Source organism: Zeugodacus cucurbitae, chromosome 2 (genome assembly GCF_028554725.1).
Source record: "Zeugodacus cucurbitae isolate PBARC_wt_2022May chromosome 2, idZeuCucr1.2, whole genome shotgun sequence".
NCBI lineage: Eukaryota > Metazoa > Arthropoda > Insecta > Diptera > Tephritidae > Zeugodacus > Zeugodacus cucurbitae.
In genome coordinates, this window is record NC_071667.1 from 72482061 (window position 1) to 72506627 (window position 24567).

Below are 24567 nucleotides of genomic sequence, written 5' to 3' on the forward strand. Positions count from 1 at the left end.
GAATTGGAGTGACGAAGTCTCTACAAATGCAGCCAGCAGCGGTTCCTACTTTCCCAGTAAACCTAACTCCAATTCGAAGTGATCCCAGTGCATGATCTTGAGATATATTCGGGAGATCGACAGAGCGGATTTTTAAATAGCCTTTAACATTAGAGAATTTTTGATTATTAGATAACAATAGTAGTTACATCATAGAGGCAGAGATTTACTTTAGAATTAGATCGTATTATTCAAAACTTACAATTCCGTTATAGATCTAAATTAGAATTCGATCCATTTCCATTTCTGGATAGATCAAAAATTTTTAGTATATCTTTGAGTAATCTTCAAACCCCTATAAATTGTAAAATTATAAAAAGAGCTTAAAGCATAGAGCTTTTTGCGAAATTTAAGCTATGTAAATTCCGACCTGAAAGGCTTAAGAAGATAAATGGTTACATTTTATCCCAGAATTCATTTACTATAAAAAAATCGGGTCTCCATCGATGAAAATTCTTGATAGTGTTTTATTCAAGTTTAGTGTTCGTAGTGCTCCGATGACACTACTCAGTAGATAGATAATCTTTTTAAAATGTTCTTAATCTCCCAATCCGTACGACGAATCTACAATAAGCAGTTTATGAGATTAAAGGTATTTTCGTCGAAATTTCCATTATCATTTGAGTTAGATATAAAAAAAGGGATCGTTGACGCGACCAAGACCGCAGAGTTTCGTAAGGAATAAGCCTGTTAAGTTTTCGTAAACTTGCTTTTCCAACCTTTTGAAGGATCTATAGCTACTATATATTGCTTTTGGAGACGGAGAAAAGTTGATGTAGTTATGTTTTGTGAAGATGTTTTGTATAAATGATTATTTTGTGAATCATATTTTAAGCATATTGTAGCTTATAACCTTCCTCATTTTCTATTTAAAATGTCCGTGTTATTGTTTTTCTAAATGTATGCTTCCACTTGAAAACCTTGAACACTTTTAACCTTCACATAACATTCATAGCCAAAATATATGTTTAAATCGCTTTCAACTCTAACCCTCCAGCGCTTATGCAGTTTGAAACGCAATAGCGGTACAAATCGAACGGAAATGCATTAGCGTAGATTGCTGTTTGCGAAATTAAAAGGCACAACCAATGTACAGACATAAGTGAGTTTCAATTAATGCCCCCATTCATAAGCAAGTGTACAGTCAAAGCGTGCCAAAGCATGAGTGCCGTTACAATAACTTTGTAGCGGAATTTTTATATTTTTGGTTTTTGCTGAAATCCGTAACGCCACTGTTATTGCGCTTATTGATTTCCATGTCAATGACTTACAAGCAAACAATAACAACAAATGTGGAAACACTTCAAGGTGCTTCGCGCCGTCAAAGTAATAAATGCATTTTAATTTGTGAATTGGCGTGTTGCCAGCAGCGAAGCAATTGTTTCACTTTTTGACGTATTTACATGGATGTACATACATATGTATGTATACTTATACCTATGTTTTTCATAGTACATGTATGCATTTATTAATTTCACTTAAAATGGTTGGAAAATCAAATGCCAATTGAGTTGGTCTACCGCATGCATCAATGCCAAAATTAAACATATGTATGTATGTATGTGTGGTAATATGTGAGTATGAAATTCGAACATATTCGGAAACTCTTGCGAGCAGGCGATTTTCATAACCTTTATGATTTTTGGTTATGTGAAAAGTGCTTTTCTTAATGTCGAAAATGAAAAGCTCTTCTCTTGTGCTATTACCATATCTATTAATTAATAAAATATGGGTAAAGAATAATTATCAAAGCTCACCTATCTGCTTTTCATCTTTTCAGCACTCTTCTTCCATCAAGGAATATGATCAGGTGAGTCACCAAAATATATAAAATCTGTGATTTAAAAATCATAAAGGTACGTCATTCGTCATGCGCAATAAAGCCCACCAAGAATTAGGTAAATGAGAGCTATGGGAAGTTATGACCCAATTTTAACAATTTTTGGTACAGAGGCACACTATTAAAAGAAAAATATTTCCTCTGAATTAAATTAAAATATCTGAGACATTTACCGATATTTTCGGTGAAAAATTACTCTTAGGCATTGAGTTTTTCATATTCAATATCCGGGGCCTTGAAAAGTTATAGTCAGATTTCGATCATTTTTTCACAAGTGATACCAATTTTTAATCGGCTTTCTTCATTGGTTCCTGATGTATATGTTATCAAATTATCGAATCTGATGGAATTCGAAATTATATATTTTGAACCGATTTCGCCAATTTTTTTGACCTACAAGTAGTCGACGCCACGCATATTTTCCATTTAAAAAAAATCTGAGTGCAGCTTTTTTCTGCAATTTCTTGTGTAAAATTTAGTATTTCTGACGTTTTTCGTTAGTGAGTTAACGCACTTTTAGTAATTTTCAACCTAACCTTTGTTATTATCCGATTTCACCTATTTCCATGGTGTATGATGGGGTACGTAAGGGAAATGAATGCAGAAAGTTTGGTTTTAGTGGTCTGCGAGATATATACGAAAAATCTAACTTTTGCATGAGAAATAAACTTGTTTTTGACTATTAATATATAGCTTATATATTATCGAAAACGGATATTAATATATTGATAGCTTAAAGCGATAGGGAGAGTAAATGAAGTTTCTTGTGAGTAAGAAGTTGTCGGGTGTCGATAATCAAAAAAGTTGTTATAGCTCATCTAAAAATTATCGAAATTGGACAGCAATTTCTCAAGGCCCCTAATACCGAATATGAGGACCTCAATGACTATGGCGGACTTTTATCAAAAAAAAATCTGTGCGATATTCAAATTCAGAGAGCAACTTTTCTTGATAATAAGGCCCTGGTATGCTTAAAATGGATGAAATCGGGTCAATACTTCTCCTGTCAAACATACACCTAATAAAAGGTGGTTTTTTTTTTATAAAGATTAGGAGTAAGATTTGGAGTTAAGTTTGAAAAATGATTTCGGACAAGTTTACGCCGCGGTTGGCTCGTATAAATTCCAGCCGTCAGATCCGATTTTCGAAAGAATTTTGCAGCAATTTGGACCGTATGTCAACAATAAAAATTGTTCTGAGGTAATTATGTTCATTATAAGATAGTACATTAAATTGAGTATATATCGAGTAACAGCTGTCAAAAGACCTAACCACGAATAAAGTCTTTACCCAAACTACACCCCTAAAAGAAACACCATTTACTTCAAATGTAAAATCTAGTCAATATTCCTCTTAGGAGCTAAGGACTTTTCTAAATAGTCCACTACCTATAGTACAACTGATATAAGGTCTAGTCCTCAGATTTACTAAAGCTTGTAAAGCTAAACATATGTATGTTGATTGTGGTGATTTTAAGAAGATCTGTCTTTTCGATGTATATAATTCCGGCTAAGGGGAACATCTTTCTATGGGTCTATTTACGAAATTTATGATCTATCTTCAATATTTTGTCAGTTAAGACATGATTATTTCACTACACTACTTCAATTTGGATTAGCACCAGTGGGCTTGTGAAAAGACATCACCCCAAAATATCAAAAAATTCAACTTCTGCTTCTGTTCATATTGGAGCAAGAAGCATTAAACAAGTTGAAGTGTAGTAAAAGTACGCGAACAACTTGCGCGAAATTGCTTGTATACGACGAATAGTTGGCGATATTAATGCCCATAAAAAAGTGCAACTACATGCTCGTTGCTCGTACGAGTAAATTTCGCATTTGTTAAGTAAACGAGGTTGGCAAGTTTTATGCGCGCGCTAAGTGCCGTTGATTGAGACGAGTTGAGCGCGGCGCGACCGACGAGGAGCTGGCTGAATGCGGCATGCAACCCCAATGCCAAGTCGCTGAACTTTTACACTTTTTATGCGATACTCACACTATATAGTTGTCCATAAGAGCTGAGCGCCAGCAACGACACTTCAAGACACATATCACTTGAAGTCGCTAAGACAAAAAGGCAAGCAAAAAAATAAGAAATATATATGTTTGTGTCTTGAAAATATTTAGTTCTTTCACGGGAATTTCCACAATTGCTTGTCTTTTATAGTCACTTTTATACGTGCGCTGCGAATTGCCACGCGTATAACTGTAACTGTAACGGGAACGGCGACTACAACTATAACTAACTGCAATTGCAGCAAGTGCACCAAAGTAGCTGAAATGACAACAAACTAACAAATGCGCTGCAAATGCAACAAAGCGCGCAGAAAAGCTGTCCCGGACCATCCGCAAGTCCGCAGTGGATTGTGCATGACGAATGTTGGAAGACAGCGAGGGGAAAGCGGTAGTCGAAACAGCTGGCCGCATTGTAATGATGTAAAAAGACGTTTGGCTGACTGCTTCTTGGCTTACTTACGTTGGGTAGCCTGCAGTTAAAAATTAATTGCAAATTGTTGTGATACTCGGAAATGAACAAAAGAAAATTAGAAAAAAACCATACAAAAGCAATAACAACAATAAGTGGCAAATACATAAATATCGAGCGTGAAGTGAGGAGCGTAGCGTTTTATATAAAGCACTCCGCACTCGCCTTTCTTATCCCCCACCAGTGTGTTGAACAAGCACCGGCATTGCTTTAAGCGTTAAAGCTCCCGCTGTCAGGATCTTCCACAGCACAGCGGTTGATGGCTATAGCGTCACTGTGATGCGTTTAATGAACCTGAAATAATGTGACTTTACTCATTTGCAGCAAGCGATTGTGTTTAGAGGGTGCTCGCAGTGTGAAGATTTTCTTTGAAAAAATTCTGTTTTTTTTATACTCTCGCAACATTTTTCGCGAGGAGTGTTTTCTTTGTAACACCTGAAAAAGTCACTGCGGAATAATATATGTACTATATAAATACATAATGCTCCTTAAGTCCTCCATCTTCCCAGCCAGCGATATTTTTAATAAAGATCGGGATATCTTGAAACCTAAGTAACATGTTCTTGGACGCCCTGAGAGGTTGTCAATGCTAATCGGATGCATGCCACGCCTATTAAATGGAGTCCAAGACTACATATAGTACCATATATAGCCAATAAGCTATAAAACCTAAAGTTTGCAATGGCCGGAGCGCATGGAGGATAAAGCATTTTTAAGAGTTGACAAGACCTCACCTTCTGATAAAACATATGCACATATTGTTATTGGAACATCAGTGACAGCTTTGCATTCTTCTATATCAAGGTCCATCGTAAAATACAGGCCAAAGTAATAACTAAGTAAATCTTCAATATAACGGTTTTTTATCTTACATTTCCAGTTAAATAGACTCGACTGTCGTCGGAACGGACACGAAAATAGTTCACACCTTCCATACCATACTGAACCTCGGGATATCCATCTTTCCAGATATAAAAATATTAAAAAAAATAGTAAGAAAGTTTAGATTCAATTGGGTATAGGACCGAATTAATAGTTGTTACAACTTCCGAGATAATTTGTGTTCGGGTCCTCTCGAACACTACGTTCTCTTCAAACTCCTAGACTTCAGTTTTCAGTGTTCCACTAAAATTTAACTCTCTTCCCTTTATTATAAAGAACAAAAGCAATAGTTTTTACTTGGTTCACACTACTTTACGAAACTTCTTCTCGCATCGACATTAACTGAGAGCTAGATACAACCAGTGACTGTCATTCATTCGCGCAAAACAATATGATTATTATTTTGCTGTTGTTGTTGTTGTTGAACTGAACTGCACAAACAACTTTTGCAAATGTCTTTACAGTTGTAAATAAATTTCGAAGACAACAATTTCAACTGGCAAACTTAGTTAGCCATTTTGCCAGCACAACTTATCCCTTACATTTTTCCCCTACTTTGGCATATTGTTGGTTTTGTTTTATTGTTTTATTTTTTTCTGCTTACAACTTATGTATATAATTTAATACATTTTGAACTTCTGTTTTTACTGCATTCTCAGTGCATTCGCTTAGGCAGACGAAGTTTCTCCGTACTGTTTAGCAGAATTGCATGAAATATAAATTAAGTAGGCAAAGAATGTATTTCGCAATTGTTTTGCGACTACTTATAGAAAATTCTTGGAAAAAATACTGTTACTTTAAATTGTTAGTGGAAGTAGAGTATGAGATTTGTTTTTGGCGAGAAATTATTCAATTTGAATATGAAGCACTGTTGTGAGAACCCACTTAATTTAGTCAATTAGTATCTTTTACATTTCGTATGTGTATAGACAATTTGTTAATTGACTAAATTAACTTGATGTCTGAAACTCTATGACAGACAGCTACTAACTTAATATTTTATTCTGAAAGTCTCTAAGTCTCTTCTTATAATGATGCAATTTACTAAATTAGGTCATTGACTCAATTTGATCATATAATTAAAACATAATTTGATTTCAGATATCTCTTTACTTTAGTCAACTAGCAATTCTTCTATATAGATATTAATGTAAACAATTTGTTAATTGACTAAATTAACGTGATATTTGAAACTTCTCTGACAGTTAGCTATTAACAATATTTTTCATTACATATAGTTTGAAGCCATTTTGGGAGTTCCTCTATTAAGTCAATTAGCAATTCACTTTTATAATGACTCAATTTACTAATTTATTAAATTAAGTTATAAACTTAATTTATTTAATTTTCAATTATTAATGATAACTTATCTCAATAAATTTAGCTTCTACCAACAAAGTTAACCTTGAACTATTTTTTCAAAAAGCCCTTGTATTGTATCACTTAACTTATTATCTCAAAACCATTAAATATGCATCTAAATATTTGTTTACTTTGACACGTACCGAAGCAATTAAACTCGCAATGCCTTCCACAGTCAGTTAAGCATGGCCATGATATATGGTCAATTGTAGTTATTTTACCTGCGGCATTCTTGCGCATTAAGCGCTCTTCGCAAACTTTTACGCTTATTTTTGGCATGACTTATTCTACTTCTGGAAAAAAATAAGTAACAAAACAAAGTCAAAGTAAAAGGTCACAAAGGGCCAGCAGCTGAGACAAAATTAATTAAGGCATCACTAATTACCATCTGAATTAGTTGAGGGTTAAGCAGTAAATTAGCGAGGCATAAAGTATTTGCTTATAAAGCGCATCTGCACGTTCGTTTGCCAATAAATTGTTCAAAATACTAATTTGATTAAATTATATTTGCCTTGGAAGAAGAGGATTTGCGGTCAAGGATAACGGCTGGGTAACTTTGCTCCCAGAAATATTATATTAGATATCTTGTTGAACAGTAATTCATTTCAATGTCGTGAATAAAAACTAAATATTATAAAAATTACTTTGGATTGCTGTTGACCTCTCAAAATGAAAATAAACTTAACTTCACGTGACCCGTCAAGATGTTAATACTCATGATATCTCGTCGCTCCTCAAATTGTAAATTTAAATATACATTAATTCAGGTGATCCTTTAAAATCCAAACAAATCTGGCATCACGTTACCACTCAAATTGTCAACAATAGTGACTGTGGTAAGGTGACCCCCCAATGTGTTAAAAAATCTTGAACTAGCGTGATCCCACATAAAATTAAAGCAAACCTGTCCTCCTCAAAGCTGAAGATCGTTGACTCCATCCTCAAAATCTGAACATATCCGCCCAAGGTCATTGAACGCGTCATCAAAATGTAAATAAATCCCTGTCAAAAATTATTGACCTCGACCAAAATGTGAACCAACCTCGACCGAAATGTAAATACACCGATGCCAAAGGTTATTGAGCTCTGCCAAAGGTTTGTTTTCATTTTGGGCCGAGGTCAATGACCTTTGGCAGGGTTTGTTTACATTTTGGTAGGGGTCAATGACTTTGGGCAGGGGTTTGTTTAGTTAGTTTGATGGATCAGGTGAGGTTAAGTTGGTTTGCTTTATAATGGGTTTTAATTTGATCAGGTTTGTTCAAGTGCCGTGTTGACATTTTGTCAGGTCTGTTCACATTTTGAGCGGCTACGTATGATCAGTTTTGATTTCACTTTATTTGTTCGCGTAATATCATGTTTGTTTATACATCTTTTGAGAGATCTCGAGAGATCAGGTTTGTTAATATTTTTAGTACCTAAGTGGGGTTAAGTGTAAAGCAGAGTGTTAGAATTTTGAGGAGTTACGTAAGAACAAGTTGGGCTTCATTTTAATGAGTCGCATGATGGTTTACATTACATTTCGAAGAGGAAGGTAGTGATAGACCCTTGTAATGTGCGAGAAATCGTTTTAAAATTGTGTGGAAATATTTTTGCGGTCTTTCGGTTGAACTTTTATCTTACACTATCGGATATTGTTGTTGTTTTATAGTTTCTTTTATTCACATTTCGTAGCAATTTATTTATTATTTTCTTTTCAATCGAACATTTCAATTAATTTTATTGCTCTGGCTAGAGCTTCATGTGTTAACGCTATACAATTGATGACAACAACAGCGCGGAAAAGACAGTTATTTGTGTGACTTTGTAACTATTGCTACTAGTTTCATTGATTGTAGTGGATTTTCAATAATTGATGGACTCCTTTGTTATAATTAAATATCTGTTAAACGATAATTATTACATTTAAAGAGAATAAAGCTATCAATGAGCTTACTTCCAATGGGTTATTAGTTGCTTATATAGTTGATTACACATATATCAGGACTATCACAGAAGTCATGAATTTCTTTTATATATATATATACAGAGGTAGTCAAAATTATTTACACATCGGACGTTTTTTTACATGTTTCACAGAAAAAGCTTTCGCTTGTTGTTGTTGTTGTTGTCGCAGGGTAACAAAATGCTATGTTGTTGTAAAACTTGATCTTTTCCCGAGCGAATGAAGTCGGTTTGGCTAGAATAGCTAGAAATATGGCGGAGAAATAAGCAAATGAACTGAAGACTCACTGTAGTCAAAAGTATTTACACACAACTTGAACGCTATTATCCTGTTCTTATTTAAGGATAACTATAACATTTCAATGTTCAGTATAAATTCCTATTCTAAGGCGATAAATTCATAATGGGTTACATTACTATTGGCGTCAATACCAGCCTGCTTTATGGTCCGAATTGATTCAACACAATTGTGCGCTAAGTTAACAGTTAATTTAGACCAAATGTCGGTAATTTCGGCGTTCTCGGTTATAATATCAATTGTCCTCTGATATTGAAAGAAAGACCAATCATTTTGACTAAAGTTTTGGTCAGGGCTATGCGGAAGTCAACTTGATTTGCTTATTTCTCCGCCATATTTCTAGCTATTCTAGCCAAACCGACTTCATTCTCTCGGGAATAGATCAAGGTTTACAACAACATAGCATTTTGTTACCCTGCGACAACAACAACATCAAGCGAAAGCTTTTTCTGTGAAACATGTAAAAAAACGTCCGATGTGTAAATAATTTTGACTACCTCTGTAGTTCCTTCGTAGATACTTATCCTCTTACTTAAGTTTCCAAATGAAAGACCATTCATGTTTTTTTTTTACAAATATAAATTCAGTTTATTTGCACTGGAGAGAGTATTTTTGTTTTTGTTTTTGTTTTTTCAATAACGCAGTTGAGTCAGTTGAGTCAGTGTGAGTCTATAAGATTACAGTGTTTTATACTTTTGTAGTTGTTGTTGCTTCTTTTTTACTTTTACTTACATAAAATTCACAATTTCACATTTAACTGCATTTACACTTAAGGAGTACATAAGTGCCTTCATAATTTATTTTTATTACATAAATACATACATACATTTTGGTTTTGTTTTTGTTTTTTGATTTTGCTTTTTGGTTTTTTATTACCTTGCTGCACTTTGTAAGTTTGCAAGTACATTGAAATACTTATACACTTAAGTAGTTGCTTATGTGGATACTTAAATACTTAAGCTTAAGCTTAGTAGACTAGCAATACGTAATGTAATGAGATACAGACTGAACTTGCTATACAATTATGCGGGTTTCTATATACATTTTCATTTTATTACATTTATATATTTATATATATATATGTACTAAATTTGTATGTATATAATTGATATAGTAGCAGCGCAACTTGAACGCACAGCAGAAATAAACGCTAAATGCATAGTGTAGCGAAAGAAGCAGTTAAAATGAGTTTCTGAGTGAGTATTATAGCCAAGTTTGTATGTGTAAGTGTGCCTGTGTTAGGCAGCGCGAATTGTGAAGTGAGTTATTAAGGCATGCGAAGACTTATGTTATGTCTATGAATATGCATATGTACAGTTGGAGTATTGTATATGTCTCTGCTTCTTTGCTTTGATTGCCAGCCGCAGCTTGTGCGCCTGTAAATATGCTACACTATGCATATTTACTGCTGTGACGACGCCTTAACTTAGATTTATTAGACTTTACACGCTCAGAGTTGCTGAGTAGCAATGCCAACAACAACAAAGTAAGCAAAAACACACACACACACAAACAGCTGCACAGTTGCTTATGATAACGGTTGTAATGTGCTGTGTGTTTGCTCTAATCTGTTTTGGACATGTGCTTACTCGGCTCGTAATTTTCGCCGCCGTTTCTAATGCGCACACATATGTACATGAATATTTATTTACGCCACTGTAGTTCAGTTTCTACTTTTTTGTGTGTTATCATGTCATTTTCAGTTTGTATGTTTGTAATTTTCTATTTTTACTTGTCTACTTAATGTCTACATTGTGTGCTTGCTGGTTAAATGTAAATGTATATGTGTCTAGATGCTTTTTCTTAGCTTTTATGTACATTATGAGTTGTGTCTGTGTGTTTAGCGCAAATAAGGGCATGACTTCTTCCCCACATTTTCTAACAATAATTTATTATCTAAATTTCTATATTTAATAATATTTTGTGTTACTTCTTCGAAGTGCTTAGCTGTTTGTGTCATTATTATACTGTTGTATTTATCATATTCACAGTTAGTAGTATTCAACAGTGTTATATATTTAGTTACTTAAAGGATAATTTCTATTTATAGAATATAATTATTTATATAGTTTCTAGGAAACAAAATAATTATTTCCATGCAATAAGCGTGATTCCGGTGAAGCAGAGTTTATATTAATATATTTTTTTGTGACTTGCTTCGCTGGAGTCAAGCTGTGCATGTAGTGTTTTGCATGTGCCAAAGCGTAGTTCCAATGAGCCGCTGGAAAAACGCTTTAGTTTTTAAAATTAAAAAAAAAAATAACAAAAGTTATATTATTTTTTTTCATATTAAATTAAATAAAATAGTGTTCCGTAAAATTCATCAATATTTAAATATTTTTATTTTTTAATTAAATATTTAAATTTTTAGTATTTTTTTATTAAAATTAATTAGAGAGCATTTTTTAATCATTCTGTTAAAATTAAAAACAAAGGTATATAATTTTTATTTTTAATATGAAAAATATTTATATATTAAAATTGAAAAAAAAAAATGTTTTAATTAAATTAAAAAAATTATAAAAAAACATATCCCGTATTTAATTAAAATAATACAATTTTTAGTTTTAATTGTTTAATAAAATTCAAAATAAATATGAATTAATTAAATTAATTATTTGTATATTAAATTTAATTTTGGAAAATTTTGTACTAAAAAAATAAGGAAAACCAGAGTTGTGTATTATTTTTTGATTTTCTGGTAAAAAATAAATTATAATAAAAAATTATATTTTAAAATGTTAAATTTGATGATTTATTTATAAAAATAAAAAATATAATTAAATAATATAGTTAAAATAAATATTTTATATTTCTGAAAAAATTGTAGTAATTGTAATAGTAGTATTGTAGTGTTTTTTGATTTTCTCGCATTACATTAAATTTAAAAAAATTAAATTTGAAAAAAAAAAAGATTTTAAATACAGTAAATTGAGAAAAATAACTAATTTTTTTGTTTGATTTGTTTACTAAATTATAAAATATATAAATTAATTTTATTACATATTTTATTTAATTTTAGAAAATTTTAGTTTTAGTTGCTGAAAATATTTATGTACACGTATTAATTATTATTATTTTTTTTATTTTCTCGCATTAATTTATAATAAAAAATTTACAAATCAAACATATAGAATTTGAAAAAAAGTTTGTTTTTAAATTAAATTATTAGTTTTAGTTGTCTAATAAAATTTATAACAAATATAAATAAATTTTACTAATTTCTTTTGCATTAAATTCTATTCAATAAATAAGTTTTAATTTCTGAAAAAAGTTGTAAAAAAAATTATACATATATAACACTTTTTGATTCTCTCGTGTTTGAATAAAATAAAACTAATTAAATTAAATAAAAATATATATATATTTATTTTTTAAAATACTGAATTTGAAGAAAAATTTTTAAAAGATTTTTTTAAATATTAAATTTGAAGAAACATTTTTTTAAATAAAATTTTTGAAATATAAAAATATATATATTTTTTTGTTTTAATCTAATTCGTCAGTTTTGATTTAATTTTTTAGTTTGGAATTTTTATGTATTAATATTAATTTTATTTAATTTCTATAAGTTTTTTGGTTGTTGATTTATTAAATTAAATTTTTAAAATTAAACTTTTTTAATAAAAACTAAATAGAATATTTAAAAATATTAATTTTACTTTTTTAATACATTTTCTAACTTACACATTATATTTACTTGCTAAATTACAAATTGACAGCAAAAATACTGTATGATTTATTTAATTACTTAATTTTCTATTTAACTTAAGCGCATTTCTTTCCATTTTTTGCGCTTCTAACACTTAAACCAACCGCAATTAATCGTATTTAATGCGGCGCATTAAGCGAAATCGCATTATTGTGGCCTAAATTTAATTAGTACACATGTATATGTGTCACTTACAAACACATAAGCATGCTAACATATGTACTAAAGCAACATAATTGAATGCGCACACACGCACATACAAAAACATTTTGTGTTTTCTTAACTACATACATATATGATATATATACTTCCATATATATGTACAACTGTGTTTACATACATAGAAATGAAATTTTAAAACAAACAACACGCTATATACGCACAATTTTCTTGTAATTAGTGTTGAATTAATTTGTAACCTATTATTTAAGCTAGAAGTATGCGCTACAACAGCAAACAATTGCTTTAAACTACCATCTATATATACATATTTAGTATGTATGTATGTTTGTATACAGTACCGTTATATTATTTAGTAGTTGTTCTTATTGTTGTTGTTGTTGTTGCTTTCGTAAATATTTAAATACAATACAAAAGTTGAGTTATTTAATAGTTTGTACGACTTAATTGAAACTAATTGCCCACACATGTTACGTATACGCCACCGGGGCCATGTCCATACATATATGCAAATCTACGTTACAAGTACAACTATGCTTATATATGCATATATATGTGTGATTACACAGTATAAAATAAACATTACTACACAAATGTATGCTTGTATGTAGCGTCTATGAAAGGGTTGGTGTTACCGTTGGGTTGGTGTTATGTTGATTTTGTTCGAGTGGCCTTGTGTGTGTTTCTGCTTGTTCCTGTGCGTATGCATAGCAAATTGTTGTTGTGTTTTCTTAACTTCATATGTGGTTTGCCTACACACTTTTAGTAGTGTCATATAAATATTTGATTCATTGCCCGCAAATGTCTGTATATGACTGAAATAACAGTTACTAATTTCTGTGGAGTTAATTTTCAGTAATAAAATGTTTGTAGTACAACAACAACAGATTGAGGGTGCAGTAGTTTTTGTGTAGCCTGTAAAGTAATTAAAATTTATGAGTGGTTTAGTTCGAGGTACTGTTTTGTATGTGGAATGAGCTTTCCTTTATACTAGTAAGCACTAGTTGTCAAAAACTTATGTGAAAGCATTTTAGACTAGGTAATAAAAGCTTTTTAGCTCCTAGCTTTCGAAAGCTTATGTGAAGCCTTTTGAGGCTAATGAAAGCTCACTAGCTCTTGGAAAACTCTGTCATGTGAAACTTTTTAAGTCTAAATAAGCTTTCTAGCTGCCGAAAGCTTAAGTGAAAGCACTTTAGACTAATGAAAGCTTACTAGCTGTCGAAAAAACTCTGTCATGTGAAATCTTTTTATACGAATGAAAACTTACTAGCTTACTCGGAAGCTTATGTGAATGTTTTTTAGACGAATGAAAACTTACTAGCTTTCGGAAGCTTATGTGAAGTCATTTTAGACTAGTTAATGAAAGCTTATGGAAATCTTTTTAGACGAATGAAAACTTACTAGCTTTCGGAAGCTTATGTGAAAGTTTTTTAGACGAATGAAAACTTTCTAGCTGTCGAAAGCTACATAAGCTTTTTTTCTAAAGCTTTTTCCACGAAGAAAATTTTCATTTTCACTAAATATTCGATTTTCTTTCTTAAATAATATTTTATTAAATATTAACAGCATGTGTCGCATTTGTTCTAAATGAAAAAAATTTTTGAAATTTTTTTGTTTGTCTGAATATATTTTCCCTGCAGCTTACATCGATAAATCAATTAATTTGTTTTTGTCCCAGTTGGTTATTGAAAAACAATTAGATTACAATATGTCAAAGTAATTATGATTTATCAGTAATCGAAGTGCATGCCGACAGTTTTGACAAGCGAATCAATTAATTTAATTATATTCCGACATTTATTTGCGCACAAACCACGAATGCTTTGAGGCGTTTTATTTGAGTATGATATTACCTGCATGTTTTCACACATTTATATTTATTAAATATATGTATGTGTATGTAAACATAAATTTCACTCGAATCCTGACACCATTAATTAATGGTTTTTGTCGAAATTCGACTGTTGTGTGTTTGATGATTTTGAAGCAGTCTCATTCCATTTGGGGATTATAAATTATTTGGAAGAGTAATCTATAAACAATCTTTAGATCGTATTAGAACTTGTAATGATATGGGGACACGCTATCAAATGATAAATCGGAAGATTATGCTATTTCTAGTTATGTGAACTGGTTATGCTTTATAAGAACTGCCCTTAATAAGCTGGTTACTTAGAGCAACTCAGTTTTGAATTAAATTCGTCTTGGTATGATAGTCGGAATCGGAATCTAGTCTTATCAAAAATCGTCTAATAAATTATTGAAGGAGCAGAAAGTAAAGGTATATCTGAGGTGAATATGTGGTATGAATAAGTTTGCTCCGTTACCGAGTTTCATTAGATCGTACGTTACTTCAGTAAGCGGTCTTAAGAACATCTTTGTTTTATTAGATTACTGAAGCAATAATTAATTTCGTAGATTCTCCCAGACATATCTATCTGCAATTTTAAGAACATAAAGTGTGTTCTCAGACACATAACGAATTTGATAATATTAAATATGGTATTTTTCTGTTGTTGTTGACCATAACAGCTTTGAAATTTGATAAACAATTTGTTTTCGCCACATTAACCTCCTAACATTCATATTTATCTACTTACACGATTAAAATTGTCTACATAAATTAAGAATATAGTTAGATATAAACTAATTTGAAAGTTTTTGATGTGTTTTTGGTTGCTTTTGTTTTTGTATCTATGTTGGGGGTGACAGGTACTTGTGCAATGGAAATATTTGGTTGGACATGATAGGTTGTAGTAATTGATGCCTTAGACGTGTATCATATACTATATATTCTTGTGAATATTCTAATTAGATTATGTTTATAACATTTAATACGCATTTAATTAGCTAACTATTTTAAAAATACACTAGTTACAAATAGACAGGATACATCTAAATAGAGCTTACGTGATAATAAGAAAGTAGAGATTAAGACTTTTTACAAAAGCAGTTTCAAAAAACCTAATTTCACTTTAAATGAGCCATGATTGACATTTTTACATTTGTGATACGATGCATGAGAAGTGTGCATGAGCGGTGTACAGCGTTGCATTTGCAGCAGTCTTGCTACTGTCTCTTTCTCTCTCTATCTATTTAAACCAAGTTCCCGCTTACCTTCAACATTTACCGCTCATTCACACACCTCTCATTTGCTGCTCATGCCAGCTTCCGCATCATTTCACTGGGCGTTTCGTCCACAACAATCGCATCCAAGTCCTCCAAAGTGGTGAATTGACTGACCGCGCTCTGGCGCGCCTCCAGCGTCGCATGTTTGCCGTGTATGCGCGGCGCGTGGACACCAGGTGTAAGTGGTGTGAGCGGCGTGAGTGGCGTCGACGGCCAATTGCCCACCGTTTCGATGAGTGCCGGCGCAGAGACTGTAGACGTCGGTGTGCGTCGCGTTTTCTCCGAAACTATGGACATCATTGTGGTCGTCGTCGTTGTTGCCGCAGGGCCGCGTTGTGCGCTCGTATGGAAACGCGCTGTGGTGAGAAACGATAGTTGTCTGGGCGGTGGTGGCGGCGGTATGAGTGGCGTCAATGCAAAACTGCAGTGCTTCGTATTACTCGGACTGATTGTTGTTGTATTTGCCAGCGGCGTGGTGGCGGCACTTAAAGAGTGTCTGCCCGCTGGCGTGGTTGGCGCACCCAACATTAGTGTGGTCGGCACCGATGAGATGGTTAACATTGAGCCGGACAGCGAAGATGGCACATTCAAGGAGTCTGCCGCCACGGACGGTGAGAACGTCACAATCGCCTTGGTTATGTGTATATTCCGCCCATTACTATTACCGTTGCCGCCATTGGCATTGCCCACACCACAGCCGCTGAGGTCCACATTGTCGGCGCCATAGTCATTAGTGCCACTGTGGCACGACCCTGGCAAACTGGTGAAATCCTCACGCAACATTGAGCTGCGTCGCCGCTGCCGATGATGATGCCGATGAAAGCTCTGGCAGCGCGTGCAGCTGCGTTGCAACTGTTGTTGTTGCTGTTGCAGTTGGTGGTGCGCATGCGGATGCGGGTGTAGGTGATGATGATGTAAGGCGTTACGGCCGCAGCTGCTACTCCCGCTACAGGAGCTGCAGCTGCTAAGCTGTCGTCACATGATCGAACGATTGCCGTCGAATTGTTGCACCGAAGTGTAGCTAAATGGCGTTGAGGCGGCTACCATGGCGGCGGCAACTTTACACTGTAGCGGATCGAGGGGGAGAAAGGGAGTAGAATAATTAAATGTAGAAATAATTTTATTTTTATTTGAAAATATTATTTTTTTTCTTTGGGAATGAGGGTAAACAACACAAAAGACATGATAATGCAAATATGTCTGCATGTAGTGGTGTCTATGCTGTTAGTGGTGGAATAATGTGTTAATATTAGGTAATGTATTCAGTGTTATAATTTTGGTGCTTTACTTCGTTGTGTGCTTCACGGTTATGCCAGCGAATACTTGTGTGTGCTTGTATGTGTATTTACAGAAATAGCTATTTGCTAGAGTGCATTATAATTGGAGCTTATGATTTTTGTTACATAGAGTAGAGTGCCGATTGGGTGTTATATGAAAGTTTCTATTAATTGAGTCAATTAACAGTTTATCTATGTTTATATCATCTGTCTATATTTATAATCTGTTTATAATTATAACAAGAGCTGCCTGATATAATTATAGTGATAAACAAAAGGGTAATTTTAAATGAGATTCCATGATTTACATATATAAAATAGAAACTATATAAAATGATTACAAGATTACTATATTAATTGCAGAGTGATGTGCAGACTGATAGACTCTATCATAATAGAATCTGTTTCATATATCATATATTATTATAAACAGTGATTCGTTCTCATTCATACAAAAGTACCCCTTAATTGAGTCACTTGGCATTTTATCTTTGTACGTAATAGTGTAATAGCCTTTTCGCACAGGAGTCAATTGATCAATTAACCAGCTTTAACTCAATTAAAGCACTGATTTTGACCGGTTCCATACAAAACAAAAATCTTATTTTTTTATTAATTTTTAATCGAATGCAAATCGAGTTGAAACCGGAATGCAACTCGTCGTCGGTAGTTGGTTGTTTTTATTGATAAAATAAAATGAACTTATGAACAGTAAAAGCAAAAAAAAAAAATATAACCGCTGTTTGTTAATCGAGCAACCAGCTGTGCGAAAGGCAAAAACTGGTTTTTCAATTGTAATCGTAATGTTTTAAATTAATTTGACTGTGCGAAAAGGCTATACGCAATTAAATAATTGACTAAATTAAGAAGCTTTCCAGCAGTGCTCATAGTAATGCTGAATCTATTGAAGAACTTTTTTTGCATGTATAGGGATATGAATTATTGCAGCTAGCTGAAGTATACACTAAACCACTTTTTAATTGTTCACAAATTTACTATTTAATTTTTTTCATTTCAGAGCCTATATTTAATTTGTTATTATCATTATTAAGCTTACTTCTCTATATTCTAGTTTATTTTAAAAATCGATAATTATGACCTTTTACTTGCTGATTAGCGAAAGCAAAAAATATATATTAACGTCAGCTTAATTGAATATATAGAATAGAATAGTGCGAGTTATAGGTGGTAATTGGTGGTTCATTGATGAATTTGGATTTTTTTGAAAATTTTATTTAGTTTAAGTAACTACAGTTCTTGTGGTCCTAAATAACATTTTAGTTTGGATATACATTACTTTATCTATTTTCATTTTATCAAATTAAAATGTTCTCTTAATTGAGTAAATTGGCTATTATTAATTAAAATGAATAACTGACCTAAGTTTTAGACTGCCTAAACGAGCATAATTATAAATACATTCATTTAGAGTATAATTCGAATCTCTTTCAATAGTGCATCCATTGGTCATAATTAGTGCCAACCAAACTAACTAAATATAGCTCAATTCTAATGCTTGGATATCCATTTGCTTGCTTCTGGATTTCACTATAACTTCCGAACAGTTCGTTTAGCATTTCCATGTATAAAATTGGTGTATGTTGTTTGTGGTTTTGCGGTTAGTAGAGGCCTAGGCTACCACACAGTTAGACTTACTACTGGACTTGCCACATTCGCATGAGAACATTCATAGGCCGTTGACGAGTATGTGGGTTATACATACTAATTAAACTGAAATTTGCTTTGACTTGTTGTTTATATAATATATAAATTGCTGATTTCAAATTCAGTTTACGAAGTGTTATATTGTTAGAATTTCAACGGTAAAGAGTGAGTTATTAATTTAATTATGAATTAATTAAATACTCCAAAACGAACGAACTTTCTCCTAAAACCCTTACATTGTATATTTTATATTTGTATACCTACCAATTTATGTATATCTTTTTACAATTTCTTTGATTTTGTTGTTCAAACAACTTAATTTTTCTAAAAAAATAAAGTGCAACGCATAAGAAGATATTTGATGACAATGGATTCGTCAAGATATTAGCACAAAAAAAAATTCTTGTAAAAAGAGAAAAAAGTTTTCTCATAAAAAAATAGTCTGTCATTATTCTGATTTTATAAATGATTTTCTCCTTATGATTATGAAATATGGAAATATAGCAGACACAGTTATAAGCATATGTACATATGCATACGTAAACACAGCTAGACATAGATAATAAATCACATTAAAATGTCGGCCTTAAAACTTGCCTTGTGCGACGCTAGTCAGTGCAGTGTTTGCAGATCCATGTCGCCGAAGGACAATAGGTCAGTTGTGGTGCAAACGCGTGGCTGTAATATGCGCTGAAAACATTTCGTGGCTATTAATTTGTTTTCCTTATATGTGAAAATAAATTTTGATTTAACAAATATAGCCAGAGCGCACAAACACATGTCAGCTAACGATGTAAGCTAAGCGATTTTCGAAAAAAAAGCACATGAAGAGATTTGAAAGCTATTCTTTTAAGCTTATAAATATATACAATTTTACAATTTCTTATTGTTATACATATGAATATGAAGCAAAATAGTAAGAGAAGCAGTAATCGAAAAAATCGGCAATTTGTTTTGATCCTTTCGAATTTAACTGTAAACAATAAATCACTCAATGATTGCTATTGAAAAGGCTAACGAAATACAAAAATGAACAATAAATATTTGAAAATTATAAGAATGATAGATATGTTATTAAATAAAATAAAAACAAAAAATTCTTCATTTTACTTTTCGATTGAACCCATTCCAGTTTGTATTGAAAAATTGATGGCCTTGTCAAATGGCCAATAGCTGGGTAGCAGTCAAGTTGTTCATCTGATGATATACTTATACATTGGGGAGCACACATGCAATATTTCTTTGGACAAGTAAAGTATTCTGTATGCCAGATTTTCTCCACAAACGACAGTTCAGTTGAGTAATTTAAATTGCAAGTTGAGTAAGTGAAGCTTCTATTTACATACAACTTCGACAATTCTATCATCTGAATTGTATTGTATTGTCCCATATTTGTATACCTAAATAGTTTAAAATTGGTGACAAATGTCTAAAAAATTTATTTATGATAGCATAAATGCGCTCACGATCGAAAGAGAGAGAGAGAGAAAGAAGCTGCTTTTCTCTCACAGAGCATCGCTAGTGTGACGTCACAGAAATATTATTCCAACAACTTACGTACAATTTATTGATGTAGAGTAAGTAAGAGGGAGAGAGGCTATAAAATGTTCTAAAGAGAAGTTCCATTGAAATCAAACTTAACAATGAATATATTTAACTAGGCACTTGAACAGTTCCCCATCTGACTTCTGAAAAATTTCACACGTAATGGACTTACAAAATGCGTAAAAAAATCTTAAAAATAAATTTTAACAATCAATCATTATTTTTTTTTTCTTAAAAGCACTGGGTGAAAGTTTTTTTCCTTTAATTTTTCCTACTGGGTTTCAACTAACATACCATCATCTCAACCTCTCAATCACTTCAAAAGCCTTTATTTGGCAACAATTTTGTATTGCGCTACATTGGTATTAAAAGATAATGCAATTGTAATATGAAACAGCATTTCTTTCATTTACAAATGGTTGACTTTGTGAAAATATTTTACAAAAAGCCATGGAAAAAATTAATATATGTATGTTGATATACAATCTACGTTTTTATAGGTGTAAGGGTGGTTGTACCCTAAAAAATTGACTTCGATGAAATTCTAGTTGAAGGGGACCAGCATATGTGTATTTATGTATATTTATTTTTCTTTTATAATAGGTTTTTCAATTGCGTTGTATTTCATATACATTTGGGCATAAAAAACCTGGACAAAATATTTTGAATATATTTACATTTTCCAGATCCAATTTAATCGGTTTATAGTTTAATGTTTTGACATAAAATGCATTCCAATTTTTTATAAAAAGTATTTATTTATCATTTTAATACTTTTTCGATTTTTTATGAATAATTTTCGATTTAAATATTTCACACAATTAAAAAAAAAACAAATATCACGAACAGAGCTTTGTGTTGCGACACTGTTCATGTAAATGATCGATATGATGTCTGAATACGATAAATTCTGTTCTGATTATAAATTGGAAAATAAAGCTTTTAAGGGGTTATATACAGTTAGAATTTTCAAAAAATCGATTTTTTTTTATTTAATTTTCTTAATGTACATATATTTAAGAATGCACACAGACAATTTCATATCGTTCCGGTGAATATATTCAAAGTTACAAGAAAATTTGAAAAGGCGTTTCAGAGTGCTTGGAAGTACAAGGTCCAAACTTGAAACGCGTTTTTCTCAAAATGGTTCTTATCTACTTTTCAAATTGATTTGTGGCTGAAAAAAAATTCATAGGTCCGCCATTTTGTAAATTTTTGTGCAAAATTAATAATCCTAGTTCCAGAGCCAAACATGTACTCTTTCTAATCCCCGTGGAATTTCTGGTTTCAGATGTTCCAGAAAAATCGGAAATCACATGCGCCGCCGAAAGAAGGGCTTTTGTTTCATTACAAAAAACAACAACAAAAAAATGATGTCAAATTTTTTTCCTTTTTTTAAGTCTTCAAATAAATGTATGCCAAGTTATAACCCCAAAAAAATTTAATGTTCCTTTACCAGCCCATTGAAAATCGTCAAAATTTGAAATCGAAATTAAAAATTTAATTTACTTTTAGATTTGTCGGTGTATATAATTGTAATTTTTGATTTGTCACCTTTCTGTCTTGTTCCGATTCTGCTTAGTATGGCAATAATATTAAAGAAATTCTGTTCAAATTAGATCAAAGGTATATGTGGATACCCCAAATAAAATGATACAACCTGTTGCTATCTAACTCTATTGGATTATGACAGTCTATTGATTTAGAGAAGTAGTGTTTTCGAGACGCTAGGTTTGATATAACGAATATAATCGAAGAAATAATATATAAAATATATATATATAGTCTGAATTTTTATCATACAGAATTATGATCCATATATGTTCAATGTGTTCCGACTCAGTGATGAAGACCTTTGCTGGATAATGCTCATATACTTGATATTACCTAAGTGGTATGACAATGAGAGTAGTTTTCTCTCGAAATTTCAAAGAAAAGCATTTTCTGGTATAGCACATTAGCGTTTATACATCCTAATGATTTGCGTCTCGAAACCTATATAAATTCACAATTGATGTAAAGAAATACGTTATAAATACAAACTCCATTTGATAGTAATAAATCTAATTCTGTGGTCCAAAAACTTTTCCCACACAGTGTATAATGTAAAATATTTTAACTGAAAAAAGGTTCATGCGTCTATAGGTAAATCACAAAAGCGATTCACAGTAATGAAATCTTGCACCAGATATTCACTGAAGTACTCGTACAACCACAAAGCAGTGTAGAGAAGTTCGCAACAAATCGAGGCTCTAGTAGTAAGTGGCGCTTTCAAAACTTTTGCATAATCCACTAAAAGTTTTGTGCGGACAGGCAGCGACAAATAATTGTATTGTAGTGCTACGACACACGAAGGGAAACTCATGAAGGGACAATGTACAGCATAACTGTAGAGCTAAATGTACCGTAATTGCAGTCTGAGCGTCATTCGACTTTGCCTGGCCGTTACAATCCTTTGGTTAGTGGCAAGCGTCAACGCATTTTGTATTTACTAATGCACTGCATTAAAAAAAATGTCAGTACTACAATAATAAGAAAGTGAAGTGCGAGTGCAGGTTTGCTGAATATAAGTGTCGTCGGTGCAATAACTGTAGAGAAGTTGCCGGCCAAAACTTTCGCTGCATTCGAATGTGGAACTAACGATCTGCTGAACTTTAAGCTGTTTTGTAACGCACAGAATGTAATAACACTGTGCAGACAGAGTTGGGCAACAATATACTCATAGGTGTGTTGTCTATATATATTTAAGCCACAGCTTGCAGTTCCAGCTGTTACGCTGCTCGGTAAATTGTCGAAAAGTTGAATAACTTCTTGTAAGAACTGGAGAGTGTGCGCTCTTAAGAGGATAAGCAAATTTTGAAATGAGATTTTACTGCACTTCTGTGGCTTTAACAAACTTTGATTGTTCTCTACATTACTGGAATAATCCGTTTATGAATCTGCTATGTGAGATATTATTATGCCTTTCGAAAGTTGTGAGCACATCTTGTTTGTCCCTTTGAATTATTCTATTATACTAATGAATTCACAAAGTACCTTTAATTGAATTTCTCAAATAGCTAACATCAAATATTAAGGGATTTATAAAAGCTCTCTAGAACCGCCAATTTTACTTATGGCTCTATTCACGCCTTTGATCATAAACTGATAAACTCTTTGTATAATACCAATGAGCTATAAGTGATCTATAGCTTTCAGTAATTGTGTCACAGAGCTTTCGAGTGCTTTTAGAGCTTTCATCGATTTCCTTAGGTTATCATATTAAAGTCATTAGACTAAATATAGCTTCCAATATTTTTGAGTGGCTTGAACTTGAATCTCATTTCAAAATTTCCTTATCCTCTTAAGAGCGCACACTCTCCAGTTCTTACAAGAACTTATCCTTTATATGTAAAATCGAACTGTTTTCGTTGAAAAATTAACTTTTTAGTTTTATTAAAAAATTTTGAGGTTAGAATTTTTTCGAAAAATCTAAAGAAAATATTTCAGTTCGAAAAGTACATTATTCTCAATAAATCTCAATATATATTTATTTTTACCATCAGAACTACTTTCAAGCGCTTCTAGAAGTTCCATACTATAACTCTCATGACCTAAAACTGAAGCATATGTAAATGCTTTATAGAAACTGAGCGAGTCTCTTCAACAGATTTTTATATTCTCGCAACAAATGTTGCTAAAGAGAGTATTATAGTTTTGTTCACATAACGGTTGTTTGTAACTCCCAAAACTAAACGAGTTAGATATAGGGTTATATATACCAAAGTGATCAGGGTGAAGAGTGGAGTTCAAATCCGAATGTCTGTCTGTCCGTCCGTCCGTCTGTGCAAGCTGTAACTTGAGTAAAAATCAAGATATCTTGATGAAACTTGGCACACTTATTTCTTGGCACCATAGGAAGGTTGCTTTCGAAAATGAGACCACTGCCACGCCCACAAAATGGCGAAAACCGAAAACACATAAAGTGCCATAACTAAGCCATAAATAAAGCTATGGAAATAAAATTTGGTATGAAGGATCGCACTATGAAAGGGCATATTTGGATGTAATTTTTTTGGGGAAGTGGGAGTGGCCCCGCCCCCTATTAAGTTTTTTGTACATATCTCGCAAACCAATAGAGCTATATAAACCAAACTTTCTGCAGTCGTTTTTTTTAGCCACTTCCTAATACAGTCCAAAAATGAAAGAAATCGGATCATAACCACGACCACCT

At 32.4% G+C, this 24567-nt stretch overlaps 2 protein-coding genes across 4 annotated transcripts in view; one reads left to right on the top strand and one right to left on the bottom strand.

The window, feature by feature from the left end:
• The window catches only part of LOC105209215 (pickpocket protein 19), a 210694-nt gene that overhangs the window by 45164 nt on the left and 140963 nt on the right, over positions 1-24567 (top strand). For 2 of the 3 annotated variants that reach the window (XM_054225395.1, XM_054225392.1), the window contains exon 2: positions 1820-1849. The exons of the other annotated variant lie outside the window; for it this stretch is intronic. The gene's annotated coding sequence lies outside the window, so the exon portion shown is untranslated. The remainder of the gene's footprint in view (positions 1-1819; positions 1850-24567) is intronic. 3 annotated transcript variants of the gene reach the window in all.
• LOC105209216 (dopamine receptor 2) overlaps positions 16798-24567 on the bottom strand; it is a 92149-nt gene continuing 84379 nt past the window's right edge. Inside the window, exon 4 of the mRNA XM_054225390.1 lies at positions 16798-16932. Coding sequence (XP_054081365.1) covers positions 16843-16932 — 90 coding nt within the window. The 3' untranslated portion in view covers positions 16798-16842. The remainder of the gene's footprint in view (positions 16933-24567) is intronic.